We start from the raw sequence: 19,225 nt of genomic DNA on the forward strand, positions 1-19,225 counted from the left end.
GATCTAATTATTTTGAAATGACATCTCATTATTTTGAATGCTAAGTCATTATTTTTAAATACCAATAGTCATGCTTAGAACCTTCCTCATTACTCTGAGATATCTAGACTTTTATTTGGGTAAACAAACTTGCATTTTAAATGTATTCAGCTTTTATGTAAACATAAAAGTACACTGAGTTATAGATTTAACTCCTTTTCTGCTAATTTGGAGGGGTGGACTATACAATAGTTCTGTACTTAAGTCAACATAGAAGTGAGTAAAATAATGCTTGAGCAAAAATATTCTATCTGTATTTTTACTTCAATTCAAATCAGCTTTATTGTCAATACTACTATATGTACAGGACATACAGCGTAGTGAAATCCAGACCCCATGGTGTAGCAATAACATTAAACGTGAGCAAAGGTGCAAAACTGCTTGCTTTTAAATGTAAAGTACGTAAACATAAAAGTGCTCCGAGATATGACAGATTTTGTATAATACATGATGAACAATGAGACCCAGCACTTACACACACAACGGCTGTTCGTCTCTACAGCCACACAGGTCTTCCTACTGGAACGGACTATTATTATACAGTGTCTACAGTTTAAGGCTCCCTGACTTAAGTACATACAGAAGTAGATAGTATAGCATATTTTACTTTTTCTCAAGTACAGAAGCACTGGTGTCCACCCTTTGCTCAGTATCGAGCAGAAGAAGCTGATTCCGACGCCCTCGTTGCAGACAGTAGTTGACTCGACCGTCCCCTGCGTACGAAAATGAATAACTGAATCAGCTTCAAAGAACCGGCTCGTTAAACTGAACCGAACTTCCTACCACTATCAGACAGGCGTTGGGCAACAACAAAAACCTCCCACTTCTCTGTACGGAGAGTCACGAGAGTTTGAAGTTTTTTTGGCTGAGGCGGGAGGGAAGCGCCACGGGACCGGGGGGAGCGCGGTATGGTCGAAGTAACATTAATTGAATTCACACCTCAAAGTCGACCGCCAGCTATAGGCTGAGTAACGTCTCCGTGATACGAGGCGTCCCTCCCGAGAGGAGGACGGAGGAGCGAGGCGGCTTAGCGCGCTTGCTAGCTGGCTAACTGTGAAAGGGGAAGTCGCGGGGGAGGTGTTTTCTTCTTTCAGCCTCGCCTCGGCGCTCACTGAGAGTTTGGTGGCTTACAGTTCAGGCTTAAGCCTAACTAACACACCCACTTCTCCAAGCTCCACTGTTCGCTTCGGCGAGAAATACAGAAACGAGTCCAGCGGTTTTCGGCTGTGTTTCCGTTAGTGAAGCAGCAGCAGGGCTCGCGCTGTTAGCCAGGTTAGCTAGCCGAACAGTCTACTACACTCATACCTCAGTTTCGTTAGCGGCTAGCATTACTAGCTAAGCGTACAGTCGGAACTATCAGCAGTAGCGTAAACGACATTAGTTCATAAGTGCCGTAACTGGTCACTCGGTTGGGTCAGAAAAGTAGCTAGAAGCTCAGAGGTTTGGCTGGAACTGGTGCAGCGAGGAAATCTGAGGGATCGCAATGGTACTGAAGTGACCGCTGGATCTCTCAGCCGAGCCGAGCATGCGGGGCGAGAGGGCGGAGATGAGCAGCTAGAACTTTTTCCAGTCGTGTTTTGAGATTTGAACTCTTCTGTACTTTTGGGAAGGCAGAAACATAGAAGTTAGGATGAAGAAGTTTTCGCGCATGCCGAAGTCGGAAAGCGGCGGACTCGGAGGTTCCTCTGGGTCGGGGTCTGGAGCCGGAGGCAGCAACTTCATTGGGAAGATGTTTGCTATCGGAAGATACCAAGTCACAGTGGATGAGCTCATTGCTGAAGGTATTTATAACACTAACAACAAAAAAGTCACCCATTTGCTTCCATTATCTGCTCAGCTTTGGTATGAGTGGCGTATCACAGAAGCTTATTGTTCAGAAAGCCTTACTTTTTGACTGCCTCTCATGTTGGTTGTGTGGTTTTGCCTCAGGCCATGCAAATGTACCCACCTGACAGCCGTTTGACAACTTATCTGTAGCAGCCTTTCAGCCTTCTTACTTAGGAAAAAAGGAACTGTAAGTCTCTTATCTCTAATGCAAGTTAAGATACTGCAGCTCACATGAGCCTAAAGTGCACAGTTATATGCAACAAGAACGTTCTTCCACTTGAACCACCTAGACTGAGTCACCTAGACTGAGACTGAGAAACTTCGGCATCCTGCTATAGTAACCCTAACCTTGACATTGGACATAACAGTATGTGGCCATCCTGTTGATGTAGTCCTCAGCACATCAGCTTGTAGAAAGAGCAAGGGTTCACCAAGAATAGTCATCGCAGACTCCAAAGATGCCTTTTTGTTGGCCCCCTTTCCGCAAGGCTTCGGGTGAAACCAAATGAACGTATTCCTAACAATAAAGAGTATGAAACTTGCTTGGGTGTCTGAAGGATCCTGACACCAAAGCAGAGTTGGTTAAAATGATTTGTCACAGGATGTTTGACCCATCTTTTGTGCCTGCATTTTTTTACTTGCAAGAGTTGCTTATATGGTGACTTGGCAAAGTAGCTTGTACTTTTTTTTTTTTTTTTAAATAATGTTCTCAATCAGACTTTTCACCATAGCTTTTAAATAGTTAAACTGTTGGGAGTGTGTTAAAGTGTTGGGATAAACACAACTTTGAGATCACTCAGCTATCCTGCTGGGTCCAAGATGCTCTGTGTGAGATTTTCTTGTTTTGGTAAATCTTTCACTCAGATCTAGATAATGCTCTGAACTGGACTTGAGTTTTGCGCAATAAAAGCAGCAGCCTTTTCCTCTCTTAGAAGTAATATGTCATGATTCATTTTGCATGTGTTTCCACAAAATGGGCCTCTACAGCTTGGAACTTGCTGACCAGACAAAATGACATAATATTGCTGCCAGTGCAGAAGTTCAACTGCACAAACAACTGTGGATTTTGCACAGAGCTTGAGGAGCACCCTTTTCTTATTCCTTACCCTCTTTCAGCACTTACTTGCTTGAGGGAAGTTAGAGATAAACGTCTGTTAGATTGTGGTTTGTTCAGTGCCGGCTAACATGGCATGACTGGATCATGTCTCAGACAGTCAGTGTTTTGTTTTAGTTGTTTCGTGTACAGCCTTGACAACGGACGTGTCACTAGATGTGTCTGTACTGGAGTACCTGTGTTGGGTGCATTCATGAACTGTTGTTTTGACTTCTGTTTAGTTTTTGGTCATTGATTTGTCAGTGGTTAGCACACTGTCAGTAGTTCTGAACCATTTTTAGTGGCTTAAGTGTCAGTTATCATACTACACAAAATTGTGAATGCTAACAACTGTGAAAAATAGCTGTTGTCAGCTGAAACAATTGCTATCGGGTGAATATGTAATAACAATATGTGCAACTTAAATGTTAAGTGCAGATGGAAACTGCCAGGAGGACTCTGGTAATCAATTCAGACCAGCAGCAAGCTGAACAAGTTACGGTAACCTTTAACAGTCAGTGCTGTTAATTGTGAATGGACAGTCTGGTAATTTGACCCTGTGGCCCTGCCAAGGCAGCGATGGAAAAGCACATCTACATTATCTGCATGCCACACTGGAGATGAATGGGTGGATTGTGAGCCTCTTTGTTGTCTTGTTCTAGCATCCTATAAAAGAATGCTGGTACGATGCAGCACGCAGTCCCGTGTTGGAGGTCACTTCCTTTGTGTTTGCTCATTGAGCCTAACTGTTTTTGCCTCTCTTTATGACTGTCGGCCCCCTCTGTGTTATTCTGAACAAATTATTTCAACCAATTCATTAGAGATGAGGGGGGAGAGCTGGCAAAGTGTGGGATGGCATTTGGATGAGAGGCTGTAGATGAGAGGGGGAAATGTTTGCCCCCATTTGTCTGCTCTACAGTACCTCTCACAGAGCCTCTCTGTTTGAGTGTGAAGTAATGAAGTAATTAGGACTTTTGAGGAATTCAAGCTGTACTTTTGAGCTTAAGATAATGACAACCTTAGGATTACATCCTTTTGTTAATGCAGATTTTGGTACAGTATATGCAACACACATGACCTTGAGTTTTTTATTAGTGTGGTTTGAACTTTTTTCTTACAAATATTAGCTTCTTATCATAAGGTATTATGGCATTGTTGCCACAATGCATATAGGGATTGTATACAGTAGTAGGCTGTCCCTCCACTAGTAGGATTGGCTTAATTGTCCTAGTATGTGGGTTCGGGATGTGCACCGGCAAACACGTTTGTGCTCAGTGCTTTTCTGTTGTCAAAGTGATGAAGTAGTAGGCCATTTTGGTCAGCGGCGAACTCTGCAGTAGGCAGGATATTGCAGCATTGTTGAGCTGACCTTGAATGGGCTTGGAGTGGAGGTGTCTCCATGCTCACTGAGCATGTGCTGGAGGAATGTCAACGCAGACGAGCTCAAAGTCACTCCGATTTCCTTATCTTGCTTCAAACGGGCCGCTCTGCTCTAGGAGCTGTGTGTCCGAGTGAGGAGCGAACAAGTGTGTCTGTGTGAGCGGCATATTTCAGTGATCTGACACTTCAGTGCTTCCTTGTACCGTTTGTGGATCAGAGCAGTCGTTCTTAGTTTAATATCTTCTTTCCCAGCCCATCTGGGGTTTGTTTTCAGCATGTATCTTATGCAAGAGGATTTTAAAGCAACATTTGGTTCAGAGTCCTGTTTGCACACCTGGCGCATTACTCAGGGTCTTGTACAAGATAGGAGTCACTGCTTTAGAGCTAAGTGATCTTGCCTGACTGAAAATGCCAGTTTATAAAAAAAAATACACTAGGTAGGCTCTCTGTGAGCGTAGCCATATTCCAGTATGGAATAAATACTTGCTATGCATCTAATATGGACTATCATCACTTTTTATTATTGTAGATTAGTTTTTAAATTGAACTTGTGTCCTGTGCTCTGTAAACTTAAACAGAATTAAAGATAATTAAAAGTAATACACCTTCGTAACTGAAATAATTGGATAAATATGGTTTACTGTATTAACCCAGGAAGCAACATCTGTCAGAGGTTAATGCTATTTTCTGTGGAGCCTGTACTGTCTGTGTACTTAAGATGCGATAGAGCCCAATACAATAATAAAACAGTGTAATATAACAATCTGTAGACAGTGAATGAACAGACCAATTGCTTCTACTCTTCAAAATCTTCAAAAGATTTTTCTGATATGTGATTTCGAAATGTTCTAGGATTGGAAAGAGGCCTTTGAAAGTTTTCATGTGCCTGACAAGTGATACCCAGCTGTAATCTTCTGTTGACTTCTCAAACAGCCCAGTGGAAACCACTGAGTTCATATTTCTACTTTTTGTGTATACAAGTAATTGAGGACTTAATCACCTGCAGTCAATCTTCCTCCATCTTATCAAACCTGGTAGAATTTGCTTCACTGATCATTTCCAATTGTAGTCAGATAAGCCTGACTTTATGGCTTGCTGTCATAAGTTCATATGATCCTGTGATGTTTACATTACCATCTGACTAGACTACTGTGACTTGACATCAGTGCTACAGGTGCTTGAAAAATGGCAGAATGATGGATATGATATGATTGCTGCATTATCTAGGCTCAACTGTAAGAATTTTTATTGTGCAGGGACACACAAACACACGTACATATATTGCTTTGATAAAATGGGTCATTCAAGTCTCTGCTAGTTGGAGAGAGGTTGGCATCTTGTGCTGTGTGTTTGCTCAGAAAATTTCCTTAAGCGATTTTCTGTCAAAACACTTGTACTCAGGGTATCTAACACAGCATAGCCAATTTAACCTAGCAGACCTAATTACCTTTTGTCTAATCTAGTTTGTGACATGCTGAATACGGCTTGGAAGGCATTAGTGTTTAGAGGACGAAGAAAGTAATTCTCCTTCTTCATTGCCTTCATTCTCCAAAATACACTTCATGCAGCACCATTAAGAAGGTGTGTGTGTGTGTGTGTGTGTGTGTGTGTGTGTGTGTGTATACTCTATTACCAGGTTCATTTGTACTTTACCTTGCCTTATACTTATTTTGCTGCTTACAACTACCTTGTGTCTGCACACTTAGTCCATTTTATGAATTCCACTCACACTTTGTAGTCCTACAGACTGTATTCAGTTTCCAAGTGAATATAATGTGATGAGGTAAGATTTACATCTGTGAGTCAGGATTTTCTATGTTGTCCTTGCAACACACAGACAGTAGTCCCATCTTTTTCTCTGCCTACTTCCCCTTTTTACCCTGTTCCTCAGTGTGCAAGATCCCTTCCCACCACAGAGCAGGTGGTATTTGGGGATTGGATCATTCTGAGCACTGCAGCGACACTGACGTGGTGGTGACATGTTGATTTGTGTTGCGCTGATACAAGTGGATCAGACACAGCAGTGCTGCTGGTGTTTTAACACCTACTTTGTTGGTGTACCCTGCACATATGAAGTCAGAGACAGTAGTTATAGGACACTGCCACTGCAAATTGTGAAAAATGTGTTCACAGTGGTCACTTTGTTAAACTCAAATAGTCAGCAGACACTCAAAGTCTTAAATAATATCTGTAAAATACAGAAAAAAAAGATTTGCTAAAACACTATTCTCATGATAAAAATTAGGTTTGAATGTATTTTACATGTTTTTGTTTTTTTACTGAATACTTTACTGAATACTTCAGGTGATCTGCCTGTGAATGGAGGAAGAAGTGTCTTTGTACCTTGTAAAACTTTTGTATGGTAGTCAGTGTACTGTAGAGCTTGATTGCCAACTTTATGTCTGGACGGAATACATCTAGGGGATGGGAAGGGAAATTTCTGCGAGATAACATCAAGCAATTTTTTCCAAGTGAGTGTAACGTGATGAGGTGAAATTTACTTCTGTGAGTCAGGATTTTTTTCCCCATTTTCCTTTCGACACACAGGCAAATCATTTTGCAGGCCACTTCTATCACTTCAAAGATGGTACTGGGTTTTGAAGATATCACTGCAGAACTTATTGAGGTGTACATTTTGAATGTACATAATTACTTGATAAAATTGTCCAAAAACATACATCACAAACTTTATAAAAGAACTACTAAGATGTGCCTTGTTGGAGACCCCTCTTTAGCTGAGCCCAGTCTTAACTTGGCCCGTTTTGGAGGATTGCTACAGCTACACTTGTGACCTTAGAGCCCTGTGTCCAGTTTTATCTCCATGAATTCTTCATAATATGCCACACATTAGGCAGAGTGGACAGCTTTTACATTTCCTTTCCAAAAGGAAAGAAGAAAGAACAATAGAGAAAAGGAGGAGTTAAATTATATCCTGTATATCAAGCAGTCTCCCCTTCCAGACAATCTTCATCGTTTTGTCAGATGTTCTGAACTCATCAGCGCTGTAGCTTCCCTTGCTGTAGGTCTATAAACATCACATCACTTGGCTCAAGCAGTACATCTGTCTTCTAATGTCCTGTGTCAGGCTTGCAGCCAAGTAGTAGTAATGACCAAGTTATTTGACCAAATAAGTCAAACCAGGACATAAGTATTGCACTCTCCCTCTGAATTTTATTTACTTTGAAGAGTTTAAACATGGTGTCATCATAACTCTGCATCACTTGTTTAATTCGGCTTATCGCTATTGATAGGCCAGCGTTTTTTTTTCCTCCCCAGATTGAGCTGCAGTAATGCATTTTGTAACTTTATTATCTTGGTCTGTAGCTTGGATGGATAGAATGTGGTCTTGCAGATCATTCACATGACCTTCCCATGGTTGAGGTCCTCAGTGATGCTAACCATATGCTCAAGGGGGTTGTGATGCTAACCACCGCTGACACCCCGAGCTCTATTAAAAAATGAACTTGAGCTAATCAGTCATGTCCTTAGCAACATGACCATGTTTGCTCAGCCCTGAAGAACAGAAATATTGTTCTGCATTTTAGGAAGTGTGCTCTCAGGAGTTTTATGTGCAGAACTATGATATGAACTCGCTGCGCTTGCCTTGTCTTTGAAACTGTATCTGGAATCTCCCAGACTTTCACTTCATGTTTCTTCTGATTTGCAAAGGTTTTTTTTGGATTTTCCTGAAAGTTTGGTTTACAGACTCTTTTCTCTGTAACAAACAACTCTCCACTTCTCTTAAGTGGTTTTATCTTCCTTAATGCTCTTAATCTGGGAAAGGAAAGTTTATTAGTTGTATGGCTATTTTATGGCTGCATAATTTTGTTGTCATTGTTTAATTGTGTGTAGGTTTACTATACATAGTTGATCATTTTAGCCTTAATATTGTAATAAATATTTTCAAGTAACTTAGATGGAAAACTGTGGGTTTTTTGGCTTCTGCTTCCTTTTTTTTTTATAACCATCTATAAATATCTGACCTGATATTCAAGTAACATATACTTTAAATTTTGACCTGCAGCTTAGACTTGCTTGGCCACAGAGTAAAGAAGACCATTAAAGAACAACAACCTTTAAAGAAGAATGAATCTATCTAAAAAAATAAAAAAATTAAATATAAATGTCATATGCTCATCATTGTCATTTATTACGTCACAGTCCTCCTGTATGGCAATTTGAGCAGTTAGTCTCATTATTTACTCTTCAGAGGGCATCAGATTTGAGCCTACTCCTTTTCTTTATCAGTCTGTGGACAATTTACTTTTTTTTTTTTTTTTTTGTGTGTTTTTTTTTTTTCTTTTCCCTCCATCAAAATCCCTTCTTTCATTGACTGGCCTTCTGAATATTAATCATGTGTAACATTAGCTTTTTCCTGGTTGTCCTCTGCAGGCATTCCCTCTAGGCTTTTTGTTGTTTTACTAAGCACTTGAGCAGAAGTGTTTATTTTTGCTGGTGAAAGTTTTCATAACACATAAATCTCGACAGTCTTTTCAAATTGGTTGTAACATTGTGAATGCTTGTGAAGCACATGCAAAGTGACATTTCACATAAATATAACAGATTAATTGTTGTCTAAACAGTGGATCTTGGTGATCAGATGACATATAGACAGAAGTGTGTCTTAGGGTCGTACTGTGCTTTTGGTCTTGTCCTCCATTGTTTTCTTCCAGGATGGACTGACCCTGCATGTTATTAATTCACACTAATCCACACCCTTTAGTTAGTGAAACTATGTCTGACAAGCTTTTGAGCCCATCATTGTAACTATGAAGTTTTAAATGGCAATACATCTAAAATTTAAGAATAGGAAAAAAAATAGTCTCCAGTATACATTTGAGGGCTGTAAACAAAACACCATGATCTTTTGGCAGCCTAATAGTGTTAAAAGGATAAACACAGAAAAGGGTAAACCCTACTGACATACAGATCACGATCAAGAAGTGGGAACCCTCATCAATGTGTGACCCTCAAGCCAGGCATATAGTATGTCATCTAAAAATGTTGTTCTTTAGTGGCAACCACTGCACATTTGAGTCACCCATCTTGTACGGCCTACGACTTCTATACTCACGCGAAAATCTCTTGGTCCAAATGACTATGCTATAACATGGATGCTGTGTGCAAAGTGCAACTCCTACAGACGGTTCTATCTATGAAGTTTTTTCAGTAAAGCTTTTTAATTCACATCACAATGTTGCACGCTGAGTACCAAGGAAAAATGTTACGAAAGCATTCTGCAGCAGCTTTGCTAAACTGGTGCAAAAGGCTAAAATGTGTAACGTTATAATCCAATTTGTAAGTAACCACAGTGTACTGTAAAGTTTTAAACTTAAAAAAAGTGAGTAAATGTCACTCTTTGGAAAAAAAATTGCAAGGAGAGATATGCAGTGAGTGAGACTAAATACAGCGTATATGCACTGTGTTCTCAAATATACATCAGTCCTCTGAGAAATATTGAGGGCTAATTCTCCCAACAAACAAACTGTAGTTTGAAGCTTGGAAATTTCCAGAAGAATGACGAGTCATCCCACTGTGCTGTCGGGAGATATCGCCAAGTGCAGAATCTCTCAAGTGCACACCAAAAGTTCTTGAATTCGGGACTCTATTTTTAGCATGCCAGCCTATCCTGCAGATAAATTGGTGAGCATCATTGTGGTGTAACTTTTGAGGATTCATGGGAAACAGATTAAACTGTGTTCTTTAGCAGATATTTGTGAGCGTTATATCAGCCAGCCCAGTGCCTTGTCATTGGTTGGTGTTTTTCTGTTTTCCAAAGTTAATTGCTTAGCTTCATGGTGTGAAGCAGATGTGAAATGGAGTGGGAAGAAAAAAGTAAAAGTTAAATTATGTTCTAGTCAAGTTTGTTTATGATACTGAAAGATGAATCTGATAAAGCCAGGATATGTAGTACTACTTCAAAGAATATAATTTGCCACACTACAATCCAGGAAAAGCAAGGGATCTGAAAGTCATAATTGGCTATTATTATTCACCAATTAGAAACATCACTGGATAATCTGCAGGGGGAAACTTGGGTTTTGTGGCTTTTGGATGAAAACAGGAAACATTTTTCAGTATATATAGAAAGTGCACTTTTAGAGGAGGTTTCTTTTGCCGTGTTGTTGAAGTCTCAGATGTCTTGGTTTCTTTGTAGATTTCCTGCTGAGATCTTAAATGCTTGATGTCGGAACTTGTTTTATAAATGTTTAATATGGAAGACGTTGCTCGCACATCGTTTATTTGCCCCACATAGAATTGATGCACTCAGAGCTAGGTCTTACCTAGATTTAATTCATGTTTAGTGGGTATTATAGGAACGTCTTTGTTAACAACCACTGTAACATTACTATTATCAAAGAGTTTAACTAAAGTACATTTGTTCGGATAAAGACCTTGCTGAAAGTGTTGCACAAAACAGAGCGGAAATTTGGAGATGTTGGCTTACAAGGCTGGTGATGGGGAGGTTCCATTTATGGGCGATTGTCACGTGGAATAGAGTTTACTTCAGGGAGGAAGGTTGTGGAGAGAGGAAGGGGGTGGTGGTAAGAGGAGATCTGCAGGTTGAATGGAACTGGTAAGCGATTACCTTTTGCTGTGCCATATTACGTGTTAGCATATATACAATTTGAAACGGTACAAAACATTGTATTGTTACATCCTTTACTGATTTAAAGCTAACAAAACATTTAAAACCCTGCTGCATGTAGCATGAGCTGCTAAACTGGCTATTACTGGCATTAATCTGGATATATTTTCATGTATAAGTTATAATGCTGGATTGAGAATTTCTATTACACAAACCCAAAATGGATTTTTGGAGAAGTGACGAGTCTGAAAACGAGGCTAGAAACTATCATGAGTCAAAAGACTGAATTACTCTTATGTTATTATTCAAGTATTTGGTTTCAGTTATGTTAGACACAATTTATGATTAGCTTACTTGAACTGGCCAAGTAGTACTACTGGAGAGTTGACATTGAAGCAGCTGTGGCTGCTAAAATAGAAGTGGTTCTGGATTGTTGAAGGCATATACTGTGTGCATGTGCACAATTATTAGGCAAGTGAGTATTTTGACCATAATATCATTTTTAGGCATATTTTCTAACTCCAAGCTGGATAAACTTGAATGCTTAATGGATTTAAGCATAGCAGGTGATGTGTATCTGTGTAATGAGGGACGGTGTGGCCTAAGGAGGTCAACACCCTATATCAAGGTGTGCGTAATTATTAGGCAGCTTTTTTCTTTAGGCAAAATGGGCCAAAAAAGAGATTTAACTGACTCTGAAAAGTCAAAAATGACAAAGTCTCTCAGAGGGATGCAACACTCTTGAAATTGCTAAGATATTGGGCCGTGATCACAGAACCATCAAACGTTTTGTTGCAAATAGTCAACAGGGTTGTGAGAAATGTGTTGAGAGAAAAAAAGATGCAAATTAACTGCCAAGGATTTGAGAAAAATCAAGTGTGAAGCTACCAGGAACCCATTATCTTCCGTTCTGTCATATTCCAGAACTGCAACCTAGCTGGAGTACCAAGAAGTACAAGATGTTCAGTGCGCAGAGACATGGCCAAGGTTAGGAAGGCTGAAACCACCACTGAACAAGACACTTAAGCTGAAGCGTCTAGACTGGTCCAAGAAATATCTGAAGACAGATTTTTCAAAGGTTTTATGGACTGGTGAAATGAGTGACTTTTGACAGACCAGAAGGTTGGGCCCGTGGCTGGATCAGTAACAGGACAGAGCTCCACTTTGAGTCAGACACCAGCAAGGTGGAGGTGGGGTATGGGCTGGTATTATTAAAGATGAGCTGGTTGGACCTTTTCGGGTTGAAAATGGGCTCAAAATCAACTCCCAAGCCTACGGACAGTTTTTAAAGACTTTCTTTAAGCAGTTAGACAGGAAGAATCTGCATCTTTCAAAAAGACGAGGATTTTTATGCAGGACAAAGCTCCATCACATGCATCCAAGTACTCCTCTGCATGGCTAGCCAGTAAAGGCGTTAAAGATGAAAAACTTATGACATGGCCCCCTTCCTCACCTGACCTGAACCCAGTTGAGAACTTGTGGGCAATTCTTAAACAGGAGATTTACAGTGAAGGAAAACCGTACACCTCTCTGAACAGTGTCTGGGAGGCTGTGGTTGCTGCTGCACAAAAAGTTTGTCAACAGCTCAAGAAACTGACCGACTATGAATGGAAGGCTTATCACTGTTACTAAGAAAGAAGGGTGGCTATACTGGTCACTGATTTATTTATTTATTTATTTTTTATATGTCAAATGTTTATTGGAAAGTTTTGAGTTGTTTGTTTATAATTCTCACTTGAACAGATGAAAATAAAAAAAAGGTGAGGTGGGAAAATGTGTGTTTTTCATTTAGCTGCGAAATAATTCTGCACAATAATAGTTGCCCAAGAATTGTCCACATATAGATATTCTCCTAAGAAAGCCAAAACCTCACTTTTACTTTCTTAAACAAGAACAAATGTTCATAACATTTTGGATTAACCGAGAGCACTGTAGTTGGTGATGAATAAAAATAATCCTCAAAAATAAGGCTTGCCTAATAATTGTGCACACAGTGTATTTCTGTAGGAGTAGTTTCTCTAAACCCTAGAGACAGGGATGGGAGTTAGTGCAACTGTGCAGCCAATGTCACCGATGACTACATGGTTCAGACAGAGAACATCTGCATGGATGCCTGATTAGAATCCACTAATGCATTTCTGTCTCAGCTGACATTGTTCTATTGAGTTGCAGTTCAAATGCCTCTCTCATTCCTGGCTTTAATGCATTTTCATTTACTGTTTTCTTTTGCACTTTCTTTTTCTCTTTTATTGCTGTTTTCATTTTTCCTAATGTAGTGTAGCCTTCTGTGTAGTGTAGAATTCTGAAAAGCAGGGTATTCCTTGACTACATTAGTTATCCAGCAAGCAAGACAGTATTGTACAGTGATGTGAACATGAAAGGCTTGTTGTGGAGTGAAGCTGATCACTTTTAAGATTTTGTTAATTCTCTGAGACTGCGTGGGTGGTAAAACACACAGCTTCGTTCCAAGATCTCACGGCTACAGTACAGTTCAGGATCTCTCTTGAGAGTCTTGGTCTAAACTACTTGGCAAACCTGGATGAATTGGAGCGCTATGTGTGCCTTTACAGTGTTAGCTGTAATACAGAGGCCAGGTCCACTCAAACCTAGAAATTGCACTCTAAGGTTGATTGAAGATTTTTTTTTATATGAAGATAATGTGAAAAAAATGAATGGCAAGTACTCTAGCACAATTTGCATGTGATGTGCCTTTCTTCTAAAATCCATGTTAAATCTAAGCTGTCATCAGCAAAGCTGGTTGCCAAGGCTTGATGTAATGGTCTTGCTGCTGGAGCTGGGACAGGAAAATTCTTCTGCAATGACAGGGCCTATTCAGTGTGAGTGGCAGTTCAAGCCTCAGTTCTCATGGGGAAAGATCTCCATTCCACAGTAAGCGCTCTGCATCTGTCTCTTGCCTGACAAAAGTGCAGATGATAATGCTGTTGCTGTTAATACTGGTGACATCAAGGTTGCTGTTAAGGCAGTTGGTGCACCTTTGGCTTTGTGCTCTACAAGACCTTGTCAGTAGATTTTAGGTGACGAGCCTTCAAAGTTTTGGCTGTGTTTCCTCTGCTGTGAAGGGCTTTTCCTTCATATACTTGAATGGGGTCCATTTGAAGTCACTAGAAGAGTCATATGGTTTACTTTTCCAGTTAGTGGAGCCCCAGAAGCAGTAATTTGCCATCATTGTCCTCACCTTGAATAACCTAAAGCGCACATACAGAACTGACACCAAGCCCTCTCTGAAGTCAATTCTGTGCCCCCACCCCCTCAGCCATCTTTTGTCAGAGAGTTAATGAGGTATGTTGTGCTTAGTGTATAGAAAGCCCTCTAAAGGGGAGGGAATAAAACCCACAGGCCAGTGATTTATTGAGAACTTGATCCTGGACCATATGGGCTCCATCAGTGGGCAAACAGCGCCACTGGGACTGAGAATGTACCAGCTTTTCTAAAGCCACCTGCCTTCCCAAGACGCCTCATCTGTGGGATCACAGGCTGCCCATAGACAGACACGTGACAGCTGCTGTGTGTGTGTGTGGGTGCGGGTGTGTTTGTGGATGAATGGATGCTGGGAAGAGGGTTTCCAGGCACAATACGTATAAGCTTTAAGTCATTGTATTGCCTGGCAAGGCTGATCACTTGGATCCTGAACGTCAGCTTGTCCTATCAGCAAATTTGGGCCTGGTCAAGTTTTTCTTTGTCTTTCATGTCTGTACTGCATAAGCAGTCTTGAGTTTGCAGAGTACGGAAGTTCTGTGATTAATCCAGGTGTCTTATTGTGTCCCTGGCAATTTCAGATGTAATGACATTCTTCAGACTCATCTGGAGGAATATCAGACCAGAAAGGAAAAGAAATTCCAGATGTATGCTATGAGCCATGTGTTGATTTCATGTAACAGTGACACCTTTGATGGTGAGATTGTTTCTCTTTCAGTTTCAGTACAACTCCACATGTTGCAGTGTTTTACCTGTAAATAACCTGCCACTATATAAGTATTGATAAAATTCAAAAGCATTTCTAAATGTCACAGTATCTTGATGGCAGATTATTGTTAATGCAATTAATTAATTAATCTAAAATCAAGGATACAACTCATCAGAATCATTTATAAAACTCATAGTTCTGGTTCTAAGATCTGTTGGCTGAGTCACATTTCAAGCCATTGTAGAATTACACGCACACAATTCAGTGCACAAATCAACTGAATTCTGTATTAATGTTCAAGATATTAGTGTTCCTTACAGATTGTGGAGCATAGTACTGATGGGTGACGCCAAACATAAGTATGCTTATAAGGTAAACGGCTTCAGTCCATGATAAACATACTCATAAGACCTGGTTTTGATTTATGCTGAGGGGATGACAACTGTAATATGTTCATGATTATGTGACCAAATGATAAAAATTTGATGAATCTTTGGAATATACTATAGTGAGCTACTCAACGTTCAGTGTTCTGAAATTATATTTACCATTTATTTCCACTTTGAGTTATAATGAACATAAATTCCATGACCGGCTCAGTAACTCTCGAAAGCTGCCATTGTCCACAACATTCTTATATATGATTTTATGCACCCATTTGTGATTCTCACCCCACCAGGCATCAAACTTTGTCTCAGAGAATATGGATGAAATAGTTGTCTGCCTTATAGCTTGTAGATGTTTGCTTTCGATGTGGTACATTGCTGTAGTTGTGCTATTGTACTCCTGGAAAAGTGTTATTTAAAATTTTTTTTTTTTTAAACTGATAACAGTGGATGAACAATTGTTTTTGTTAGTTGTCAGCTAATCAGTCACTTACATCCCTATGCCAAAATCAACCATATTCAGCATATTTCTGTCAGCAAGGACCACTTTTTTGTAGTGTATACCTTTTGTCTTGAATATAATGATCATTATCCATTAGTGCGACTTAAAATAAAAATCGGTGAAGTTGTCAGTAGTATAGATCACATCACCCAACGCTTGTCATAAGTCTATTTTTCAAAACTTACTTTAAGTGTAGATTTATAAGGACACTGCTTGTGACAAAGGAATGAACACTACAGTTCTTTTAATATTTTATATGCTCAAAGCCTCAACATGGCTTTAAATATTATAATGTTTGTTTTAATAAACATGGAAAAAAAAGAGTTTACCAGTATTATAATTAAGGTAAATGCTGCAATCATTCCAAGTTGCTGCCTGCACATGTCAGAACACAAAATTATTGACTGCAATAATAATAATAAATTGACTCCCAGGCAATGTAAACAACCTGCAACACCACCTATCGGTGTGGGTAGCTTAATACTAAGTTAATGTATCATTTTATTCCAACAGTGCACATTTTATTCCAAAGGTGCACTGCTAACTGTCTTGCTCTTGTAAATGAAGTTAATTGTTAAAAGTAGGTGATGCTAACAGCAGTGCTACAAACAATGGTATAAACTTCTATAACAAGCTCTGTTGAATTGAGAGAAGCCTAACTTACTTGCTGGGGGGGTTTGGCTGGGACAGGAGAGCGGTCACTTTTTGTGAGGCCGAGGAACACCGATAAGGCAGATCTGATGTCACATTTGCAAAATTTAGTCCTACCAAACACAAAATGAAAAGAAGAACATTTTTGAAAATACTTTTCCTGTAATGTTTTCAAAAAACTCAAAAGAAAAAACCAACAGCATTCTTTCTCTGTCTATTCATTGTAAAAACATCACAAAAATTAAAGATAATAGAGATAATTATTAAAAATGAGAAGACAGGGGCTTTGACATACATGACGTGAGTATATACTGTTGATACTGCATATACACATTGTTACTTTTCTAATTGGGTCAAGAACATCACAACATAACAGTTTCTGATCTTTCACCTTAGTAAGCCTTGGAGTGATCTAAAACAAGGCCAGTCTGTCAATGTTTACTTTTAGCACAATTTAGCTTCACTTCGGTCTCATTACTAGCAACAGCAGAAAAGCCTACTGCTTTTTTATTTGATATACTCAACTTTCACAACGTACCTCGTGATTGTGACTCACCCTTTCTTCCTCCCTCTTTCAGTAAATTGGTTTTATGGTCATTATTAGGTTTCCTGTGTATTCCTAGAGTTGGTGATCTTTTCCTGGGAAAAAAAAATCTCTTTCACACATGCTTTGTACAACCCCAAAAAAGTTGGGACACTGTGCAGAATCGAAGTAAGAATAGTGCAATGATATGCAAAGCATGTAAACCCCATATTTAATTGAAAATAGTTCAAAGACAAAACATCAAATGTTGAAACTGTTTGGGTTTTTTTTCTTTAATTTGATGCCAGCAACACACTCCAAAAAAGTCATCATTTAGTCATTGAGCATTAATGGTGCCTTCACAGATGTGCAAGTCACCCATGCCATGTACATTAATGCACATCATTTTCATATTGCAGTACATTACAACTTTTTTGGAAACATTATTATTTGTTAAAAGAAGATGCCATTTCAAAGATGGCCCAGCCCAGTTTTTATTGAATTAGTTCTGATTTGTAAAAAAAAGTATTTATTTATTTATTTTAAAATGTGGTGCACAAGATGTGAATGGATTTAATGAAAAATAACAGGTAAATTGTTACTGTGATTAGCAAAGGGAGGTTCCTTTTCCCTGGCTTGTTCCACACGTACCATTTGTTGGCAGAAACGCAGTTAACTGTCTTAGCTTTTACTGGTTACTGTTTTAGTAAGAGTATAACTAATATATATATATATATATATATATATATATATATATATATATATATATATATATATATAAAAAATATTGTGTGTGTGTGTGTGTGTGTGTGTGTAAAAAAACACATTTTGAAACCTTGTTTATAAGTTTATACGCTTCCATTGGCCCTGAGTTACAAATGATTGATAATTATGCATGGAAGCCCCAAGATTACATTGTGGTTGATGCTGTATGTAACACTGGCCTTGCAATTTCAGAATGAAATATCTAAGCGAGGCCCAGGCTGCTTCTCGGCAGTGTGCTCAGTATGAGTCATCAACATGCAGCTGTAAGAGAGTGCTCCTTTGCTTGCTCAACGGTGAACCCTGACATACTTTCTTTGCTTTGTGAGACAGAACCCTTCTCCTGCAAAACAGGGCTTGGGTTAGCAAAGTGTTGAGAAGCCTAAGCCTGTGTCTGTATGAGCGTGTGTATGTGTGTATATGTGTTTCTGCACCCTCATGGTGAGTTGATTAGCTGCTCACTGTAGCATGCAGCGATAAGTATCTCCCATGAGCAGGGGTAATGATAGAAACGTGCAGCACTTTTTGGCTCATGCTCTGCTTGGCCCTCTGTTACAGTAAGGAGGACATGATAATTAAATACCCAGGGCCAAAGTTTGGCAAAAAACAAAGGCGGTGCAGTTTTAGAAAAGCTTTTGTGAAATGTATTTTAGCATACTAAAGCAGTGCCAAACTCTGGTGCACAAAACGGCTCCAGCAGCACTAGCGTAGTTTAGTCAGGCCTTGTTATATGCAAAGCCGTGCTCTGAAGTTGAGTGTTTGGCTGTTAAATTCACGCTTAAATATTATCTACTTTCCTAAGTCTCACTTTTTTGTTGTTGAAGTCTGTAAGCATGGCATTTCAGTTTTCCCCACTATACCATAAAATACTGATATTCCCAGTGTACAGCAAAGCATGTTCTGGTTCTCTACTACACACAAAAAAAATGAAATCCACAGTGAATTAAACTCCATTTTTTCACTAGACAGTAAAGTACTACAATTCACAATATATAAATCCTAAATCCTCTGCTGCACCCTTTATTAAAGCGCCTCTCTACTTGCATCTTGTGATGGTAGTCTACTACAAGTCTTGTGATGGTAGTCTACTACAAATCAACCCATGATCCAATGATCTACAGATGGGCTCTGACCCCACAGAAAAACTGCATTGTGCTTGGCTCTCTTCTCCCAGGTCTCTCCTTCTGGGTCTCGATCCAAATACATTCCCTATTCAGGTCGGCTATGCGAGCATGAGTTTGTTGGACAACAAGTGCTCCATTGTGGGCCCTTCTTTGTACTGGGCTTTTGCACTCTCACCATGGTCCGCTCCATGACTCAGCGTGGCGTTAATGAGAACTGGCTGGTCGCTCAGATGCTGCCAGGGTTCATTCATCCTCCATTGGATGGGCCAGGTCTTGTCGAGGCATAGCTTCCTTTGGCACTGTTTGCCAGTTCATGGCTCCCTGCTTTCAGGCGTTCAGTAACCACGTTACTGACCTCTAAATGTGAACGTTTCACACTATAGTTGAGAACAAGAAATTCTGGTTTAACACCTGACGTTTTAAA

At 39.6% G+C, this 19,225-nt stretch overlaps 1 protein-coding gene across 1 annotated transcript in view; it reads left to right on the plus strand.

Annotated features, from left to right (window-relative positions):
* Positions 1-828: 828 nt before the first annotated feature.
* Positions 829-19,225, plus strand: part of bmp2k (BMP2 inducible kinase) — a 43,737-nt gene continuing 25,340 nt past the window's right edge. Inside the window, exon 1 of the mRNA XM_037531594.1 lies at positions 829-1,820. Within this exon, the coding sequence (XP_037387491.1) occupies positions 1,670-1,820 (151 nt within the window). The 5' untranslated portion in view covers positions 829-1,669. The remainder of the gene's footprint in view (positions 1,821-19,225) is intronic.

This window comes from Pygocentrus nattereri, chromosome 20 (genome assembly GCF_015220715.1).
Source record: "Pygocentrus nattereri isolate fPygNat1 chromosome 20, fPygNat1.pri, whole genome shotgun sequence".
NCBI lineage: Eukaryota > Metazoa > Chordata > Actinopteri > Characiformes > Serrasalmidae > Pygocentrus > Pygocentrus nattereri.